The sequence below is a fragment of the Bacillus rossius genome, chromosome 11, assembly GCF_032445375.1.
Source record: "Bacillus rossius redtenbacheri isolate Brsri chromosome 11, Brsri_v3, whole genome shotgun sequence".
NCBI lineage: Eukaryota > Metazoa > Arthropoda > Insecta > Phasmatodea > Bacillidae > Bacillus > Bacillus rossius.
In genome coordinates this window covers 38428154-38451144 of record NC_086338.1, presented here as the reverse complement: position 1 = coordinate 38451144, position 22991 = coordinate 38428154, and the positions used below count along the sequence as shown (strand labels likewise).

Here is a 22991-nt window from a genome sequence, read left to right as displayed (position 1 = left end):
ATCAAACTATGAAAATACAGTTATGACAGCGTGTTTTCTAATCAGTCCCAGTGAAAATAAAAATTTGTTCTTTGGTATTAAAATAAATATAAAAAAAATTACCGAATAGAAGAAAATAATTTGTGGCTATTATAATTTGCTTTTATGATTTAAGTTACAGTATGAAGCCGGATGGTTCGACACAATACTGCAGACTTCCACCCAGGTATACACGTCACTGACTATTATAATTGTGGCTATTATAATTTGCTTTCATGATTAAAGCTACGGTATGAAGCCGGATGGTTGCAGACTTCCACCCAGGTATACACGTCACTGGAAGCTCCAGCGTCCTTGTGCCCCGGCCCAGCGACGCGGGGCGCGGGGACCACGGTGTGGCTGGCAGGCGGGCGAGCGGCCGCGGCGGACTCACCTCCGTGTACGCCTGGCACATGGACTCGTACAGGCTCTGGTGCTGGTGGATGGCCGTCTCCAGCACCATGATCTCGCTGGGGATGCTCATGTTCTCGCACGCCTGGTTCCAGTTGCCCACGCTCTCCACGTACTGGGCACAGACCACACCGTACTCTTTTTGAAATATGTGTTTTGGAGAAAGTCACGGCCCATTACAGTGGGTAATTCAATGCGAGCATGGCCAGTGTTTGGGACTTTGGTTATATTTGTTACAAACACTGGGTGGTCGCACTGGCCGGAAGTAGCCAACAGGTAATAGCCGAATTGCTTGGTGTCCTCCAGGAATTTTGTTTACAGAACAGAACATGTAACAGCCAAAAAGCATCAACTCAAGAAAGACCAGTAGAGCCAAGATTTTATGGTGTTACAAAAAAAAAAAAAGCAAATTTCATTATTAAAAATAGTCAATTTTGTCTTTATCAACATTAAACATTTATGAAAATCAGAATAACATTCATCACAGCATTACTTTTGTAACAATCACGCAGTCACAATGATTGAAGCATCATGCAATGGTGCCCATTTGAATATTTATTTTTTCAACCTAACAAATTAATGTTAATGTAATTTTTAAACTGGGTTTTCAAAAGTGTTCAATTAAAGGTGATATAATTTATATATATATATATATATATATATATATATATAAATTTATAAATATATACACACACACACACACACATATATATATACACACACACACACATATATACACATACACACATATATATTAGCAGTAGCAAGTGGCATTCTTTCAGGTTGTTACTTAATTACATGGAGATAACCTGTATCTATAGTAATAACATACAAATACAGTACAACATTATACACAACATAATACAAAAAACATTATTCAAAATGCAAGAGGACAAAAGATTGTAAACAAGGAAATTGTTGTAAGCTTAAGTTTCATTACACCCACCTGTTCAGCTTTGTGATGGAAGACTACAGAAAGAGCTAAGACAGATGTTCTCTCATCGAGACCAGCTGCAAACTCCTTCCACGTCCTATCTAGTCTCGCAGCTAATGTCCTAATTTGTTGTGCTGCATAATGGCTGCTCTCGATGAGCCGCGATGCTACAGTTAGGATTCGATTTATATTTACATAAACGTTCTGCAAAGAAACATGATAAATTAATTAATTAATTAAACTCTAAGCCAAAACAAAATTTAAAATAACAAAACAGACCAAATGCATGTAAAAAAAGAGAAAGGGGTGAAGTTTCACAAAGAAGAGTAACATAAGAACTGTTAAAGTTGACAGATGCTCAACATTCAAGTGGGTTCCAAACCCACACACACCCCGCTGATGTGCAGTAACACCAAGTCTGGGATTCAACCAACCAGGAATCAAACAAAACTCATGATGCGCCAAAACCAATACATCCATGGTTTTAAAATTAGTACATTTCCAGCTAAGCTGGAAAAACTACATACAATATTTCTCACATGCTTCACAAAAAAGAAGAACTAACAGGATTAGGAATGCATAGACCAGAAAGAGACATGGGTAAATTTAAATGACTTGGGTGAAGAAAAATCCACAGGAAACAAAGTAGGTACAGAGCAGTATCTCGAGTACATGTCCTGATAATTAAAGTTCACTGTTATCAGAGACAATCTTAAATGTAAAAGTATAATATTAGTGGGCCTGTTTAGCAAAAATTTAACAGGGAGATTTTACATGTAGTTACATTACAGCCGTAATCCAACTGTCTGTGAAATTGGATGGTTGGCTTACATTATCTCATATAATCAAGACTTGTACTATCAAATACATATATAAAGAGAGGGTTCAAATGTTCTAGAAGATTAAAAAAAAAAAGAGAATGGAGTGATGGTGGATAATGTAATGGAAAAATTAGCATTAGCCGTGTACCAATTTGGATGTGCAGTCATTCTAATTGGTTGATACCAATGGTATTATCAGTAAGTACACCAGTATCAGCAAAATACTACTTCATATTAGATATGAAAGGAACTAAAAACATTACCAGATAAGGTTACACAAAATATAAGTTATTGCATGTAAAAATATGTATGTAAAACAAATGATAAACAATTACAAATTTGTAGCACTTGAACTACATAAAAAAAATTGAGCATAAGTTTTACAATGTACATAGCACTAGTAACTTACCATTGAACTCATTGTAAAGTGATTGTGTTCCTCTTGAAGTTCTTTGGCTAATTTGTACGAATGGCCTATTTCTACATAGTTCATGAGAAAAACATCACGATTATGACATATCCAGTCAAACATCTGTAACAAACACAATCACACCACAGTGATAAGTAGATGCATGGAATAAAAAAGCATATAAAAATGCATAATTTATTACAAAATTGTAATTTAATGCCAGTGATGAGAAAAATTACAAGAACTATAGGCTTAAGGGAGAAAATAAAAAGTTTTAAAATCTCTTTTAATTAATTTTGAGGGAAAAATTCACAGCAATGAAGATTTTTAACAACAAAGATTCAAAATTCAGTGTTAACAGAAACACAATTAGTAAAGTTTTAAATTAAATTCAAAGTTCCTCATATGTAAACTGACTCTACAGCTTAAGTATAAAAATCACACACTAAAACTTTCCTATTATTTGTAAGTAAATTTACTATTAGTACTATTAATGCTATTAGTATTATAATGGAATGAAAGGAAACCTGAATGTAAACTGGCTAGATATTTGTTACTGATCCTAGTCTTTCAGAGTTTGATGACAATTTAGAGCAGCAACTGCAAATATCAAAAACAAAATGTTATCTTTAATGCAGCCCATATAACATCTGCCAGAGGCGTTCACCATAGCGCTTTCAACAAAAGTTTACATTATTTCAAAGTCCTCAAGCAAATGCTGAAAATGTCTCAGATAATATGGAAACCCAGTTAATCGAAGCTCTGTTAATCGAGACACTACTACGTTTGAGGATTTGATTGGCTCGTCCCTAATATTTCTTGTATTTCGGGCGGGACAGACACCAGCCACTGCGAACCGAACCGATAGGAATGATGCGTGTGATATACTTTCTCGCAGTCTTGTTCGAACAGCCGCAGCTGGAAGCACTGGTCCAGCTTCAGCTTCTTGTGGTGCCACAGCTGGAGCAGGTGCTGCTGCGACGTGTGGATGGCCTCCAGGTTCTGCAGGATCTGGGGCACCGAGGCTTGCAGGTCCGGGTTGGCCACGACGGAGCTCGCCTCGCTGTCCCTCCCCGAGTAGCCCGAGTCGTAGCCGCTGTTCGAGTCCCCGGACAACCTGCCGGGACGAGTTCACTTCTTCACTATGGTTCTTGGCCCAGCATTCCAAGACATTCCGGTAAGGTAGCGAATAAGCACCCCCTTGCTGGGATACAACCGTGACCTTACTCGCGGGCAGTATTCCAGAACGTGTTAAAACCGAATCTTAGAAACAAAACGGTAACCGTTTTAATAAACGGTGCCCTGCGCGAGGCTAGATATATATTGTATATATATTAGAAATAGTGTATGTACACCTATCCCTCACTTAGTACGTCTTCAGATTGCGCGTATTCATTTAGCACGATGTGTATTTTACTGCCCAAATCTTGAATAGCACGTCTGTAAATTTCAGTTAGCACGAAATATCGGCAGGCAAAAAAAAAATTCGAACACGACGCCACAAAGTCTGTTTCAACTTCCGTAAACAACACAAGTGTCGTGGGATACAGTTAGCTAAACAAGGGGGGAAGAGATGGGCGCTCAGGTCCGTCTACGCTACCGGCTGTTGTACAAACATCAGCTATGGCAAGTTAAATTACGGCTATGAAGTGTTAAGTGACCAAATGTTTTTACGTCTGCGTTTTTGACGCCGTGCCGCACCATTGTTCCCTGGCCACAAACCGGGCCGTGAATTCAGTCTAGCTAGTAGCAGGGAATTCACTCAAACAAAAGCAACGTCTGCCCATTCAGCTGCCGGTAACTGTGCGTGCTTGATCATTCATAATGCATCGTGTTCAAGTATTTGAGACAAAACTAGAAGTATTACGGCGCGCAGATTATCACGAAGGCCACGCTTAATGTTGGTCGCACTTTAGTTTTAAGCAAGTCAACTGTGCGCACAATCGTACGAACTAAGGACTCTTTCCAAAAGTTTATGTAAGTCTGATGCTGTTGGTTGTACTAGCGGGAATATATTTGACATTAGATACCAGAACAGAAATGAACAAATGATTCACATGGAAAAGGTTGTTGAATGAATGTTACAATGAAAAAAAAAAAATCATTGGCCTGACAGGATTGGTGTGAACCAAGTGGTGATACGCGAATAAGCACTTTAATTAATTTTAAAAAATAAAATGAAATTATACGGAAAGTAATATCGGTTTCACTGTCAGTAAAGGATGGTTTGGAAAGGTACGCAATGTGAGTTGAAGGTCACGCCCGGGCGTGCAAGTCAGCCAGCCGACTGTCAATAAAGTACATAAAAACGTATCTCCCGTTACACGGTGTAGTATTTGTTGTACACGGTGCGTTGGCCGGCACATAAAAATAAATGGTGTGATATATTTATAGTTGTGTGTTATTCAACGCATTTATATTACGTAAAGTATATTTTCCTACACAATTTTGGAACACATTAAATAAATTAGCATTGCTATTTATGGAAACTAATGCTTCAGAATACGCGATTTCGAATAACACGAGCATTTTTAGGAACGAATTAGTCGTGCTAAGTGAGGGATAGGTGTAATCATAACCTACATGTATTTCATAAATTTTGTAACCATGTTGACAAGCCCTATATTCAGAGAGCCACTGCTCATCAACTGAGTCTATTGGGTGCTAAGAAAATAAATAAATAAATAATCTGGTTTCAATGCAACCATTCATTGAACTGTTACAGCAAAAATATTAGACATAGCAGCACCATTAAACAAAAATAGATTATAGCTCAAGTACTTTTTAAGTTATGATTTTTTTTTTGTTATGACCATTAAAATGTACAAAATATAATCCAAGGTAGTTTGGCTATCATAAAGTTTAATTTGGCACGCCAACACACTTGGTACGATAATCACAAAACTGACGAGTTAATGGTGCCAGACTGGGGTCTGCTGCCATCTGGATGAAATCAACGAAAAAGTGAGCCCAAAATTTGGGATGCAGATCAGCAATGGATAAGACACCAAAATCTGTTGCCTAAAAATAAGAGACTGGCCATGCCCTACTGTGCACCAGGAATACGGTTACGGTACAGCTGTGGCATATTTAATACCCGAAACCTTATTTTTGTGTCTTGGAATACCAGCCTTTGTCTCATCAATACCTAGAGACTGACACTCGTAACAAGTCATGGGAATTGAGGAAGAAATTACGATGGCCTGTAGTTATTAATAATCCCACCATTTTCCTGGAGTAAACTTAATTCTTCAGTCATATAATTTCTGTTATATTAAAACTATCGAGTTATTTTTTATGATACTGAACTGGAATACAAATTTTTCACTTCAAAATTTTTAAATATTTAATTGAAAATTATACTCTTTAAGGTTTATAAATTATCGTATAGGTACTTTGACGTAAAACGAATAATAATTGCTTTTTGCTTTACCATCTTTGTGGAATTACCTGTTCAATGCACTTCGAGGGAGCCTACCATTTGTCCGAATGTCCACTTGTCCGAATAACCACTTCTCCAAGCTCCTTTTGTTCGAAGGACCACTTACCCGAGTGACCACTTCTCCGAGTGTCCAACTCTCCGAGCTTTGAAGGACGGATGGTCTCTCCCACCCACTCAACATTGCTCTGCTCTGCCCTCGTTGACACCCAATCCCAGCATGGCAGATAGGCCGCCAATCAGCAATATCAATTCTCACATGTGGGAGACACCATCCGCCCTTCACAGCTCAGAGAGATGGTTGCTTGGAGAAGTGGTCGCTCGGACAAGTGGACATTCGGACAGATGGCATACACCAGGACTCCGACAGCCGGTTTTAAGTAGTTTATTCAATTAAAGTTACTCTAAAGAGGTTATAGTAATTATTTTATCTAAATCTTGTTCCTTTGATCTCTTGCCTCTCCCTGCCTTTCATTCTCTCATTCCCACCTCGCCAGAGAACGATTTCAAAGTAAAATTAAGTTTTTTTTTTCTTTCAGTATTTAAAGTCATTCACTCAAATACTCCTCTTATTTATTCTCTGAAACACCAATTAAGGGAATGATATTAGCTGCTTCAGCTACAATAAGCGAGCATATATACAGGAAAAGTAGTGCAAACCTTTGCAGTAATCTCTGGCCGATGAGGTCGATATCTTCGACGGGTGCCTTCATGATCTTCTTCTTCATCTCGGCGTGCAGGTCGATGCTGTGCTTGGCCCCCGCCACGTCGTCGGCGAAGTCGCTGCGGCTCAGGTCCTCCTGCAGGTCGTCCAGTCGGTCCAGCAGGTCGGCCGCTTGCCACACAAAGTCCTCCAGCGCCTGGGCAGAAAGCACCCTCGCACTCGAACCAGCCAACCGCAAGTGGAGTGGCGCACACGGAACAGAACCACCGCTGCCGTCAACAGTTACTCCATTCTCCTGCACCACATAACAAGTACACCAATCCCTCACTCAGCACGTCTTCAAATTGCGCAAATTCATTTAGCGCGATGTTAATTTACTGGCCAGTCTTGACTAGCACATCTGTAAATTTCAGCTAGCAACACACACACAATAAATTCATCTGGATGATGTCAAAGAACATAATAGTACAGAAAGGGGATACAGAACGACAAAGCACTTTTAACCTAGAACAAACACACATATTAATTTAACAAAAAACAAAGCAAAAATATAAATAAAATCTGTATCTCACAAAACTACCATTTTTTTAAGCGTGAGTAAATTCCATTCAAAATTTTAACAATACCTTGAAAAGACAGAAACGCAGTAAAGAAAAATTACTCCATTGCTCAAAAATGATGATAAATCAAGCAATAATAATTCTAGACTCACCAGTCTCATGTCAATCCACTGCGAGTGGTCGTAATGCAGCGTCCCTTCAAGGTCGGACGTCATCTGGCCCGTATCAATGATTTTTGACAACGCTTCCACGCTAATCATGTTTGTCTGCACACACAAAATAACATTACTGTCAAATAGCACACATGAATGAAACACCTAGAATATAATTTTATTTCATGTTTATAGAATTATAGGTATTAATTAAAATACAGATGAACTTTTCTCCAACAGTAATGGCATTCACTGTCAGTCAATACGTTTTCTTACTGCCCGACAAAAATGTCTGAACTTAAACAAATGTTAACAATGTAAGTCACATTCTTATGCTTTGGAACGTTTCACCCGTTGTTTGCAATGATTCATGCTGGTTTGCACAGCCGTGACTCTATTTGATTAGCCTAAAAGATGTGTGCTCAAAGATTTTCCTTACCAAAATGTGCAAGCCAGTTTAACACTCATTAAAACAAAATCAGGTGAACTTGCACAAAAATTTAGATATTAAATAAACATGTGCTTAAATAAAAGGTTATATGCACAACCATGCGACAAAAAAAAAATTGTTTCAAATATTATTTTAATTTTTTAGGGAGTATGGTTATAGCTTATATTTACAAAATTAAACATTTAACCTTTTTATTTTTTATTTAGTTTTGAATTATGAATTTAAATCTAAAATTAATTTTTATTTTTCCAAATTTTAACTTGATACCTCTCTTGCATTTGATGTTCTGCCACAAATATTTTCAACAGATATTCACATAGTGTAATATTATATGTGTAAAAAGGTGCACAACAATGAATGATTATTACAAATACTTGCACCCCTTTTTACTCTCACGACATTACACCAACAAGGCGAGGAGGGTACAACTTGGAAAAATTCACTCCAGGATGAGAGACTGAGAAAAAATTTTTGAAAAGCAAAATGAGAGGGGTCTATAGTTCTGTTTGGGGCTAGATTAGATGCAGTTACCATATCGTTGCTGTTACTGCAAAAGGTCGTATGTCAAAAATTGGCCATTTTTTAATTTTTGGCCGTTTGCGTATTTCGGAAGGCAACCTTACGTTGTGGGAAAAAAGTCGTTTGTCAGTAACTGTAAAGTAAGAAGCATAATTCTAAGAATGCTACCAAAATTTTCATAACATAATAAGATAACCCTGATGAATGAATACAGTTGTTTTTTTTTTTTTGATCCCCATGGAAAGTGAGACGTTTTGACATAGACGACCTTTTGCAGTAAACAGCGACGATATATTTTATTCTAGTATACATTTCAAAAGTGGTCAAACAATGGCACGAGCGTACACACAATTATTTCATCTCAGTAGAGGGGGGGAGGGGGGGAGGGGCGTGAGGGAACATATTCTGCCATATCCCTGCCCCCCTTGTGAATTCCCCTGACCGACGGTGTGAAACAAGCGCAACCGTAACTGCAACGCAGCAGGCGTGAACGCTCACCTCGAACTTGTACTTGTGGCTGGCGAGGGACGTGCGCTGCTTCTGCCAGAAGTTGTCGGGCTTGATGATGTGGGCGACGTGCACGGAGCCAGGGAAGTGCTCCTGCAGCACCTTCAGGATGGGCTTGACCGTGCTCCAAGTGGCCCCCCGCATGTCGATCACGACCGTGAAGCCCAGCTCCCGCGCCTCGTCACTGGCACGACAACAACCCCACACGGCGATGAGCGGTCCGCACTGCGGGGCCCAACTCGCGCTCCCCTCGGCGCTTTGACAACCTGCCGCCTCACTCGCGCAAACTTACATTTTACTATCGTAAGAAAACGTGCGATCAATTCGAAAAAATTTCTACTAAAGAAAACAGACACAAACTGTCAGGCATATAAAAGATTTAATTCACAACAAAAAAAATTAAAGAATAATATTTTCTGAAGTGTTTAGTACGGATCAAGGATCCGATTTTACAACTCCCATTTTGGTGAGTTAACGATTTATTTGATGAAATCACACATATATTTTAGTTCATAAAACAGCCAATTTAAAAAAAATTATAACACGTGCCTATTTAATTTTAATCAAGATTATGCCATTTTTTTACACTTCATTTATTTCGATTATAGCCTATCCTTAGAATAATTTAATGATTTCACCTTAATACAGATACCTACATTATTTTAATATTTTTAAAACTATCACATATTTCTTTTGAATGTCGAGTCAATGTACAAAATTTATTTTCAAACATGTGTTTTGTATCTTAGTTGAACTTGTATGATATTTAAGAGGATGATTATTGCTATAGTTAATCCAAGTCAGTCACAACTCACCACGGGATGGCTACGAGGTACTGCAGCAGGCGGCGGTAGTCGTCGGGCTTGGCGCGCTCCCTCTTGGGGGTGGCCGGGAAGCAGAGGACGGGCCCACCCCGCCGGTCCCTGCCACCCGTCAGCACGGCCAGCCGCTCCTGCAGTAGGGACATCACGTCCAAGGCCCTCAGGCCATCCATCCTGCTGTGGGGCTCTGCGAACACCGCACCGCGAGACACGCTCTCATTCCGCGTCTCCCCACCAGCGAGGCCACTACGGATCGCAAGGAATCAGCCATGGCCTACTGCAGTACTGCCGACTTCCAGGCAGCACCCATCAGTAATCACACATTAATGCATGGACAACAAAACACACGAAAAGAAAGAAAAACAATAAAGTTCATGCCAAATAATAATAATAATGATTAACACAGTAAAACAGTAATGAGCAATACAGCCGTTAAACATTTATATAATACAAGAAGTGTAAATAAACACTATTAAAATTACTAAAATAAGTTTCAGGATTTATATCCATTCCTAGTACCTGCCTTCTAATTGTCAATGCGAGATCTGCATGCTGGGATACTTTAATCTCCTTAGGAGATATTTCTAAAGAAAACTAAATATTTACATATATTATCAAATAAACTTAGAAGTGTAAATTACAAGGGTGGTTATTATTATTATTATTATTATTATTATTATTATTATTATTATTATTATTATTATTATTATTATACATAATTGCAAACTTGCTTTAATTTTCTTTACCTGCCAGCAATAATAATACAAAGTTAATGATTGGGTTTCAAAACAAATTTCTTTGATGTCTGAAGAAGACCTGTTAAAATTGTAAAGAAGGCACCCACATTCAGATACATTTTGCCACAGTGACTTTACAAAATAAATAAACTAATCTTGGTATTTAAAAATTGTAGGACCTGGCTTTATGTCCATTGTACAAAATTATAACAAATTACAAGTCCCTATTTTTACTACCATTAACAAAAATATTCTGTTTTTTCCATTATCGCAAAGTCCAAATAATTATCTCTGCAGACGCAACGAAATATACTACATTTTGCTTTAACCTAATAACTTTACAAAAAAACCATAAATCATTTTTTTAAGTCAACACAACTACAAATCCCTTAAACACTTAAAAACAATTTTGTGGTTTATGTTAACTAAGCTGTAATTAGCTTGAAAATAGTGTTTTTTCAGTGAGTTTTTAGGCAAATAATTTTTGTTACTGCCCACAAAATATTTTGTACATGTTCAAATTACAGTATGGAATAAAACAAGTTCAAGTATTTTAAATAGGTAATCAAAATGCACTTTAACATTGGTTTAAAAAAAAAAAATTTTACACCCTGTCCTTAATACTATATTTCCAACTACAAAAGTACGAAAACATGTCAATTAATTGAATAATTAACTATAAAAGCTCCTTTAAAACAAATAAGACAAAATCTGCAAGTTACGGATCTGGATGATTTGATGATATTTTTCACAATAATATGAGAAAAAAATTTCAAAAATAAAAATAGAAACTCTTGATGGAGCCTGAGATTTGAAATGAATTCAATATTTTATTAGTCACCATGCTACATTCCAGGTACACATTATGAATAGTTACCCTTTGACTTGGTATGATGGTTTTCCATTGCCAAACGAGTCAAAGTAACAAACTGCTGAACACAAACAAAATAGGCACACAACATAAATCCAAAGAAAGAACAGAAAGCCAAACAGTCATACAGTCATAAGGCCATAAAAAAAAATTGTGAGACAGAACACAAAACTGCACATATGGGGTAAAATTATAGAAAAGAAAACACAGATAATGATTACAAAACCTTGCCATTAATTTAGTAATGAATAACAAGAGAGAGAAAATCAAAAATGATTCAAGTAGTGAAAAAATATTCAAAACAAAACATACCAGTTACAAAGACACAAGAGAAAATCACATGACACAAAAAAAGTAAACAACTAAGTACAGTAAAAGGTTTCATTCCATGGTATGGCACATACTGTAAGCCGGCACATACTGTAAGCTCACACTTGAGACTTGAGACTGTGATGCTGATGTACTTCGCTTGGAGTTTATCATTACTGTCGGTTTTCATTTCAGTACAGTGTTTCCCATTTTCTAGCTGGTGCATTTAAAATTTTACATGCACATTACCGTAATGTTTTTTTGTAGAAGACCAATGCTCTTCCTATAAAACAGCTTATTACAATTTTTTTTTTAAAAAAAACATACTGTTTGTAATTTTTCTTTGGTATTCCCAGGAAACTAATCAGATGTTAAATAATCCGACAAACCTGCTAATCCAGCATGTTTGTGGTCCTCAACATTTCAGATGAAGGACCTTACACTATATTATTTCAGAGATGACAACACAAAGACTTTCCCAGACTTTACAAGTCTTCTTGGACAACCTGTTGTTAGACCCATTTATTAATTGAAACTATTAACAGAAGGCTTGCAATTTGTTAACTTTTTTAAGATCAAACAGTTCTCATCCAGTAAAACAGTTTTGATTACATAACAGCAATGTCACCAAAAAAAAATCATTTCAGACGTGGTGTATACTAAGTTAAATTTAATGTATAGATGAGGTAAATTAATATAAACTACTTAAACCAAAAATCTCACACAAAAACACACAGTAAAGATCTACACATTGCATAACTGACTGTATTATGTACTAAAAATTAAAAGCTATGCCTTAAGTTACACAAGTAAAACAAAATATTAAAATAAAAAAAATGAGTAACATTTATACATGCATATTTTAAGTTAAAGACAATATTAATATTGACTTTGAAACTTAACAAAACAGTAACATAATAACATAAAATCTAAATACATACATTTAATATATGATGCCCATGCTTACGTGATATCAGAACACACTTTAAAATGTGTCATTGCTAAATTAAGACCAGACTATGAGGATGCCCTTTCTAGCATGGCAACTTATGACTGGTAAAACCAAACATAACCACTGCACTTGGCATGACCAAGATTACAAACAGACTTTTCCAAGAAACTCACCCGTCTTTGACTTCATCTCTCCGCTCAACAAACAACACACATTTGGCTCGCAACTGGTGGAACCTACTACGAAAGCACCATCCAGCGAAATCTCCGGGCCACAAGTTTTCTCGCAGAGCTGCCCGCAAGACATTTCCACTTAAAAAACTACCTAGGCATAGCGGAATAATTTTTAGCACACACTCCACCTGCGAGGGGGGGGGGGGCCCACGTTTTGCACCTGACGGAGAAGGATGTGTTCTTTTTAACGTACCGCCAGAGTGGGTGGAGCTGTGCCAACTGTGCGGGCGCCGCTTGCCAACCGTGGCAGACGCCACATGGCGCCCGATGCAGCTGAGTCGCCCGTCCATGGCCGGCGACACAGTCTCTGTCGTTGCTGGGCCGAGCCTTCTCCGTCATCGCATAGCCGGCACTTGTCCGCCTGGTCACCGCATCTTCAGGCACTCCGCTGCGCGCGCACTCAGTGTGTGTTCATCCCGCACGGAACACGGACATTGTCAGGTTTGGTACTGTCGCTCGAAATCCCACTAACACGCTCCTTTACAAACTGTGCCGAATCATTATTATATTTTAAACTACAGATGCAGAAATTCTTGCTAGAAACACTAGTTAACTAATCTCCACAAGACTTTCGAGAAAAAAAATATTCTACAGTTAAGAAACGAGGCCATTAACTCATCAGAATAATTTAAAAAAAAAACACTATTATTTTCCGAGTATTAAATAAAAATTTCATCATTTATTTATCACTAGCCATTTTATTTAACCACAAAGAATAACAGAGGTACGCAATTGCTCATCCTGAATTAGGCAAGTAGTTGATGTAAATTATTTGGGTTGAAATCTAGGTTTGAGAATAATGTTTATCTTTCTGTGGTAACTTTTCCATCTCAAAATTAAGCCATCCGAGGAACTTGTATTTTTCAACATTTTATACTTTCACGACTATATCCATGGGTGTAGATCCGTTGGGGGGGGGGGGGGGGGGGGGGGGTGCTCCCAAAGGGCTCCTCCCCTAGAATTAAGAAGCTCCTACCAAGGGGGCCCTACCTCTTGTGCTTGCAAACGCGAGACTGTGAAAACACATTTGATGTCAAAACCATGTTTTATGTGAAATTTTCTGTATATTTTAAAATTTTTCTGCTTACTGCATGCACGTAGATGGAAATATGGGCAGTACACAACATGCAAGCGTCCTATCCAGAGATGAATTGTGTTGGTTAACCCCGTGTGCAAAACTCTCACCCCCCTTGGAAATTCATGCGGGCCCGCTTTAAGAATCCTACAGATTTGCGCCCCTCACTATATCAATTAATATCCAAACATGCTCAATAGTATCCCATAATTTTAATGTTGGAAAAATACTAGTCTATTTTGAGGAAAAATAACTGATGTATGTATTATTTTGAAGTGTTTTTCTCTTACCAGAATCCCTAGCATATCGAATGCAAAACTCATTACTAATGTTACTGTATTCCCATCTTTTGAGTTGACAGGAAGAAGATGAGAGGAAAATCAAAACAAATAATTTAGCACACAAACCCTAGTTTTGAGACAATGCACTCCAGGGACTGATAACTTAGCAATAACAACCCAATCACTCTTAGTTCCTATTTTACCTTATTATAACTTGGTTATCTGAACTTTAGATACATATATACAGCTCACTGTTAGTAATATGGAGATAGCTTTAAAATTTTTCAGTTAATGTCCTAGTGCTGGTTAGACAAATACACCAGTCAATACCAAAAGGTTTCTATCAGTTTTACTAAACGGATGCAATAAGACAAAGCATTCTATAAATGAAATACGAGGTTTACTTACAAATTATCTCCCTAAGCAGCAAGCTAAAAGTAAGACTTGAATGCTGACATTTAATAAATGATATATGTATATGTTAAGTTTTAATTTTATTCAGACTTTTGTATTATGTTATTAACAAAATATAAAAATATTTGTTAATCTTCTCTGCATAACTTTCATTTTGTTACAAGACTGGAGATCAGCCAAAATTTAAGCATTTCATTTCTCCCATCCATTTAACTCCAACCCACAGAGCTAACAGAAATACAAATTATGCAGAATGGCACAATATGGCTGATAATAGTCTGGGAATTCTGAGGGAATATTCTTGTGTTCAAAAACTGTGAAACTGTCATATTCCTACAGCCTCTGTTAAAAAAATTTAGAAAACAGTATAAATAATAAAAATATATTTATTCAAAATTAAAATACAGAAAGTTTCATTCATTATTTTTAATTTTGTTTGCATCAGAGTGACAGTGCACCTTTAGTACACAAGTTCATGCGCCCTCAGGCAATGCACAGAATCCCTCTTAAAAATACAAAAAGAAAGTGTTGCTGGTAAAAATATAAATTGATTTTTAAATACTTAAAATGGGAGATATGTAATTAATGCAAAATGTAGCTGGACAGTTTAAAGAAGAGAGAATGTTACGAGGGTCGATCCGTCTGAAACAGCTTTGGAATTTATAAAAAACAATAATAATAAAAGTAGAGTAGAACAAGTTTTACTGTAACCATAATGAGGCCTTTTTTGTAGGAGAGTGCAAAATTGTCATGGTTGTGTTTCAGGGTTTTGAAATTGACTTGAGCCCTTTCAAAGGGACCGGTCGAGATGCACTCATGTGACGTATCAGTCCCTCTCAAAGGATAGTATAATATAAAGACTGGGTATTAAAGGCTGCCAACTGTAGTCACGTGCAAGAAGGGACGCAGACTCCCAGCCAGCAGAGCCGTACATAGTTCTAAAAAATACACTCGTCACTGCGAAGAAACTAACCAACCAAACTGCATAAAACTTGAGAATTCTGTTCCTTAAGGTGCATAGCCTCCAATGGTTAGGTTTTAAACACTGTAGTAGTTAGCTACAATACAGCAGAAGATTTTTAAAAATTTCTTTATCAAAGGATATTTTTGTTTTGCCAATTATTGTAGGTAGGTAACGTAAGCATACAAAATGTGCAGTAAGGGTCAAATATCAAATATACATTTATAAACATTGATGTCTATAGCAGTTTACTCAGTCATATTGTATGTTTTATTTTTTTGGGTGTCCACATGCTCAAAAATTGCACAATGGAAACGGCTTCCGTGACTGATTCTGAAACGGCTCTGACCAAACATTTTCCTTAGTTGTTTTAATTGTGATATGATTATAGAATCTTCAGTCATTTATATGAGTCACTGTGCCTTATTATATGTTTATATATAGAGTTCAACAATGCAGAGGCATTAAAAATTAAATACTATACAGAAGACGATACTGATTCAATGAGGTACCGCAAGTTCAAATACTCACATTTGTAGTTTTACTGCTGCATAAGAAACTAAACCTTATTACTTATTTTTCAGAAATTTAAAACTATTTTTTTTTGTTCATATACTAATTCTTTGTAATCGTTCTGATAATCCTATGCTAAAACTTATAAATGTACATTACTGCAGCAAAAGGGTTTTATAATAAATAACAAAAAAAATTTAACACAGAGGCTTAAATAACTTCCTAAGGCTTTTCTTATAATATTGCTGTTCAAAATAAGAGGTTATTGTTATAAATAATTAGCCTATTTTAGGCAAAGCAAATTTATTCCCTAGCATAGTTTAATTTTGTTCATTATTTCCACTGAAAAGGTAGTTCTGCATTTTAAAACTATTTGAAGTTTTGGTAAAACAATTTTTCTTTCCTAAAATGGTGTTTGTGTTAACCACTAGGAAGGTGTTTAGAAATTGAAAGAAATTTCCGAAATTATTCAATACAATTTCAAATTTTGCAATTCTGGAATATCATTTCATTATAATAAATAAAATTGAAGGATATCATTAATCTTATATATAAAAAAGAATGTTTTTGTGTGTATGTGTATGTGCTTTTCTTCTATGCGTTCGCGCATCGTTCATCCGATTGAGTTGAAACTTTACTCACTTGACCTTCGAAACATGGGGAAGGTCACTGTCTAAGTGAGATTCTGATAAAACAAATCCTTAAAGCAGAATTTAATTTTTCGTGAAAAATTTCACCATTGCATTCATAACTCATCGTTCATCCGATCTCTATAAAAATGTTAATTATTGAAATTATTGATTATTGTTAGTTATTGATTGAAACTGTTCAAAATATTGAACAATATTTTACATTATTGTATTAAAAAGCCAAAATTGATGTATTTTATGACATTTTGATTCTGTAAATACCCATTATGTGTTTTTGCTAATTATGTTTATTCAATGACTATTAAACATTAATCCTTTATGCATATTTAATACGCTTACATTATTTACCTAAAGTAATAGAGGGGAAAACACAGTGTTGACAAACAATGGAATGCCACATCTAATAAAAATTTAAAAAATCATGTTTCCTTTTTATTTGTGCCAACCTATTATGACTTACTGTTAATTGTTTAACCACTGAAGATTATACTCTTTAACAAACATTTCATATAAATTTAGTACTACTCGGTTTGTTAGTTTCTTCACAATAAGTTTGTTTCAACGCTGTGTTTGTCTGCGCTGTGCTATGTGCGACAGCAAACGGGAACCGAAAAACATAAAAACATACAAAATGGTTGTGAGGAAATGGCTATAAGTATATATCAACACTTAGTAAATGTAAATTTGATATTTTACCCTCACTGTGTATTTAATACACTTTCAATACCTACCTACAGTAATTGGAAAAACAAACAGCCTTTCGACGAATAAAGTTGAACAAATCACCTTACAACCTCAAAAACGCTTTGCGATAATTTTTTTTTGTGTGCTGCAGTATTATAGCGACTACAGTGTTAAAAACTGAACCATTAGAGTTTATGTACCTTTATGAAACAGAACTTTAAAATTTTGTGGAGTTTGGTTTGTTGGTTACTTCACAGTGGCAGTGTATTTAACCGCTGGCTGGGAGTCGGCGTGCCTTTACACGCAGGACCAAAAATGGCGGCCGTTTAATACCTAGTCTTTATAGTGCCCTAGTGCCTCACGTGCTCCGAGACGCCGGGTGGAGGGGGGTCAGGCTGCGCACGCTCAGAGGGGAAGTGTATGATGGGGGGTGGGGTAAGGGAAAGTGAGAGGGGTGGGGAGAAGAAGTGGGGGGAAGAATTCCCGCCCTCCTGCGACACTCCCCTTATTGATTTCCAATCCTCCAAGGTCGCTGGCACTCGCAGACCTGGAGCCAGCCTCTTCCCTCCTCCCAGACACGTGCAGTCATCTCCGCCGCCGGCAACCCTTCCTCCTCCTCCTCCTCCTCCTCATCCCCCCCCCCCTCTCCAGCCACCCTAGCGGCAGCAATTTCGCGCGCTTCTGACGTGGGTCCGCCGCCGAAGCCTCATTTAATCAACCCGGACTCTATGGTCGGGCCCGCCTTCAAATGAACACTTCGAGAACCATGCCCGGCAATCTACTTCAGCTCATTCCGCAGAGGTCCGCGCGGGACTCATGAATAGCGCGGGCAGGGGGCTTAGTGAACTTCATCAATGCCCAAAAGTAAACATTAAGACATGTAATTAAAACACTAATCTTTAAAACTAAAGGAAAACAACCATAGAAACGTTCACCAGCCAAAAGGCAGAATTATCGAAAAGAATTTTCCGATACGAAGTCAAAAATCACTCATCGTGCAAACAGCGATATTACGCGCTGCTACATTTTTTTTTTTTCAGAAACGCCTGCAGTTCGTTTTATTTGAATGAATATTAGAAACTTTTAGCGGTGACTATTTGGGGCACGTATCTAATTTGTATAGCCTTTATAAAATTAAAATTGACTAATTTACAGCGTCGATCATTGACACTGTAAATTAATAAGTTTGACACTGAAGACGAAATAAACTCTATTGCTCCTACTGATGAATAAAAAAACGAGCTACATGCAAGAGCCTTAGAATCGCAGAATTCTTTATCTTACAGTTGGCCAGCATGTGGCATGGAAGTGTCGACTGCACATATTTCCCATCGTCAGTCAAAATATGTATTTCTCTGACATTCATTCACAGCACCCCGTCCGTCAGTTCAAGATCTCGGCAAAAAAAAATACTCCAATTATATATATGAACAGACGCGCAGCTGCGTATTCAGGATTACGGGGCCCATATGGTCAGGGGTGTATTTGTGTTAGTAAGGCGAGATGATAAGTGCGACGCTCGCCGGTGCTTCTAGCGCGGTATCGCCTCTAAGCGCAAGTCTGTGGTCTTCTCGTCATGCAAATAGTAACTGTGATACGTATTTGAGTGGTAACCATATCATTGTATGGTGGAGAGATGACGATAAAGGTGTAATGCAAGTCCCTTGAGTGATTTAAATAATCTGTACCATATGTTTCGTTACTAAAAATTATTCTGAAAACACGCGTGCCATTTTCATTATTCTAAAAGTACAGTTTAAAAATGAAAATACTGAAATTGAACTACTCATCCGCCATCAGAGTATTCTTAAATGATTTTTGTAAACAGACACCACTTATATCATGAGCAGTTTTGAATCCGTCGGTTTTATTTTTTTTTTTCTGAAGTTCTGCACACGGTATGTGTCTTCAGGTAAGCGAGGCCCTTAATAGGAACAACTATCCCTGAAGGATGGCAGACGTAAGTTTAGTATCCTATACTTTAGGTGGTCAACAGTAGTTATTGTGCTAACCCACAACATTGAAGAGTGGAGAGTTCCTCTCTTTACACAGGAACACTCTCTGAAGGATTTGCCCGGTAATATTTTATCTTTCTTCAGGATTTTACAAAATAGTTTATGTCGAATTCCCAAGTCTCTCTCTCTCTCTCTCTCTCTCTCTCTCTCTCTCTCTCTCTCTCTCTCTGTGTGTGTCTCTGTCTCTCTGTTACTAAACTTAACACACTCTAACGCCTCCAAAAGTCCATCCTGTTGACACCCCCCCCCCCCCACCAAGTCCCCCAGTACATGGCCCAATATTACGCCAAAAATGTTTGTCATATTGCTCTGTACCCGAAACAAGCAAGGTTTTAAGGGCCGCTCGCAGAGAAAGGTTTGGAAAAATCCAAGCAACTAATATGCAGATTAAATCAAAATGAGAAACACGCCCTTAGCCACGAATCACAGCTCAGCCAGCCAACCAATGGGCCGGGTTTATAAACTACGCAAGGTACGCAAAGCGCAACCAACTGAAGAAAATCACAGTCGTTTATAAAGTACGCAAGTCGCCAAGACGTCACCAACCTTATAACTTAAGTTCGTAAAACAGTAAACAAAATTTCAGGCCAGGATTCTTTTCATGATTCATATTTATCACGAAAACAAAAGAAATTGTCAATTGGCTTTAAATATGTTATTTTCTTTCACTGTGTGAAAGTTTCGCAAATGTAAACATGATGTGTATAATAAAAAGAAAATCGTGTGCTTCTGTGCACATAACGTACGCGTCTTTAAAAGATTTCGGAACACTTCTCATCAGATATGGCCATCGGAAACACAAGCGAAAACGCAAGAAAGTTTGAAGTTGAACAATACTTGCGCTGCGTTACTGCGCCTTGCGTAGTTTATAAACCGGTACTCAATAACGTGGTTGCTATACTTTTTGCTTCTAGCGTAGTTTATATACCATAGCCTAAAATTCCCCAGTGAAAGCGAGGATCCACGAACCACCCACACGTGGATTGCAGGGCAAATATCGTAATAGGACAATATGGGAAACTCTGGCCGATTAGCACTGGCGAATCGCAAGCTATTATAACACCCCACGCCGTTATATGGCAAGCCTTCTTTTCACAGACGAGAGAGCCAAACGTCCGATCATGCATCTTCGGTTGTTTTTTTCATTGTAAATAAATATGGCGGTGTTGATAAAAGGATACTAATGGTAAATTAGGTTAGGTTAGCTACATTATAAATACTTTAAAACATTGTGGACGGTTGATTTGGTTAGGATAGCTACATTAAAAATACGGGAAAAAAGCATGAACTTCGGGGAACTTCGGGTTTTGACTCTCTCGTCTGTGGAAAGAAGGCTTCCCCCGCTATATGCGACTAATGTAAACTAGTTTCACGCACTTTGAACACGCAGGTACACTCCACGCCGCCAGGTTCGCTGGCATCATTGCCATGTCTGCGCAGGGACAGGTGACTGCCGCGTGCAGCGCGTGGGTGACGAGAGTTATGCCTACATTCCCAGGCGCAGGCGCGATTTCCCCTCCAGACGGAACTTCGTCTGGATTGAACGGTTCACGGACATTTCCTTTCCCCACAAGCCTCGGATTTCGTGATGGCGACTCCGACACACTCGCCACTACTAGTTCCTCTCCACGGCTCGACCAGTTGGAAACTACTTTCGGACAACCTCATGCAGCACACGCATGTGGTCTGAAGCACACGCGATTCGTTTGCTGACGTCACTGGGCTCAAAATTTTGAAGTAATACGTAGACCCACCGAGTGCAACTGTGTAGTATCTCTGATACGAAAGAGCAAGTAGATATTTAAGGGTCTCCAGTCATGATGGAAGCATTGCAGATACAAAAAAAATCAGTGAAACATTAAAAAAAAAAGTGTTAGTTATCAGTTCTGATAACGCCCGAACATGTGCAATGTAGCCATTTAGAAAACAAACGCACATGTATACTCGTTCGTAGGAATGACGTTAACACGGCTAGGTTGGGCTCGAAAAATCAGTCTGTCTCTGGGACAGGGCAGCTGGCTCCATTCTTGGAGGCTGTGAGCGAGGTGCGTCTCCTATAATCTGCACTAACACACATGCAAGTCTCTCTCTCTCTCTCTCTCTCTCTCTACACCCCCCCTCCGGGTAAATTATTTACGTCTGGTGCCTTCATTCTCACTTATTAGGACCATTTCGCACACCACATGACATTTTATAACAATGTTAACGACGACGAAAAATGTCATATAAAAAAGAGTTTTGAAACAGTTTCGGGATACAATCTTAGAAAATTTAATATCTAGCTTAACAATCTGCTTCACTCTGAATGCTGGGTTATTTCATTTTGTTTTATACAAAATGTCCACACAAATTGTGGTAAAATTTACCTGACTTACCATCCCCATAACTGGTCCATATCTGTACTAGAATTATATTTTTTTTAAAAAATTAAAATGAAAACAGAACATTGCATATGACATTTTATTGCGTGTATGACAATGAAACAAAAAAAAAACGTATCACAGTCTGGGTGATGGAAGACTGTAGCAGGGTATTTTCCCCTCAAATTACTATCACTGTGGGAATTTCCATACCAATTACAACTTCTCTGACTTTCCCGAATATGGACACCTTGTTATGTGAATTCTTACGGGAGTTTCGTTACGAAGCATTGCATATCGCTTTTCATTATTTTGTTCATTTTCGAGCCACGTGCATTATACGTGTTACATCACGGAGTTAGGAATTGTCAGGAGACGGCACGTTGTGACGTAACTGGTCACTTTCTAACCTCACCATCGCCATATTGTTCCACCCAAAAACATTGCGGAAACAGTGCTTGAAAACGTTCGATGATGGTTAGAAGTATGAGTTAGACATCCAACCCTTTAAATGTTTGTTTCACGAACTAAGTTTCCACAATAAATAACATTGTAATTTTATTTATATCACTGCATGTTAAACGTTTATCATCTTGTGGAATGGTAAAAAAGATAGGCACAAAGAGAAAAAAATTGACCTAGTAAACTTCAGAGGTAATCAGTGTTGATTAATTTTTTAATGTATTGCATTTTCTCTAGTATTTTTCTTCCAATATTTTTTCCTAGAATATCGAGTCCTTCGAATAACAAGGATTTGATTGGCCCATCCCAAAAAATAGTCACTTGTTAAAAACTGTTTCACAGTGCAAACACTAACACTTCAATTTGTTGGAAAATATTTATTATTATAATTATTCTTTTAATTGTAACAGGATCACTCGCTAATACTTAATTTTCTGTATTTTCACGTCAAGAATTTTTTTTTAAGTGACAACGTCTAATAAATCGATGAACGCCGGCTGCACGCACGAAAAAGTGTCCCGTAACGCACACTGTCCCGTTACGCTGTGTCCCGTTACGCTCATTGTACGCTTGCGCCGCATCCATCTCTCTTCCACTCGATTGGAACAACCATCGATTTGACTTTTTCGAGGCACATTAAACTTGAAACACTCCCACTCGTTTCCTACTTTTCCTATCATCGTCCTATCCTTAACAGAATAACACAGATTGGAAGAAGTTAAATAGCAAACATGTGTAAAAGTTATAGTTAAAATAATCTATTCGTGA

General features: G+C 37.8%; 1 protein-coding gene across 9 annotated transcripts in view; it reads right to left on the bottom strand.

Annotated features, from left to right (window-relative positions):
• The window catches only part of LOC134536834 (kalirin), a 402054-nt gene that overhangs the window by 333032 nt on the left and 46031 nt on the right, over positions 1–22991 (bottom strand). For all 9 annotated transcript variants that reach the window (XM_063376828.1, XM_063376829.1, XM_063376830.1 and 6 more), the window contains exons 3-10: positions 9701–9893; positions 8877–9069; positions 7409–7522; positions 6693–6892; positions 3482–3710; positions 2594–2716; positions 1376–1567; positions 413–544 (exon numbers count right to left, since the gene is read on the bottom strand). In XM_063376828.1, coding sequence (XP_063232898.1) covers positions 413–544; positions 1376–1567; positions 2594–2716; positions 3482–3710; positions 6693–6892; positions 7409–7522; positions 8877–9069; positions 9701–9879 — 1362 coding nt within the window. In that variant the 5' untranslated portion in view covers positions 9880–9893. The remainder of the gene's footprint in view (positions 1–412; positions 545–1375; positions 1568–2593; positions 2717–3481; positions 3711–6692; positions 6893–7408; positions 7523–8876; positions 9070–9700; positions 9894–22991) is intronic.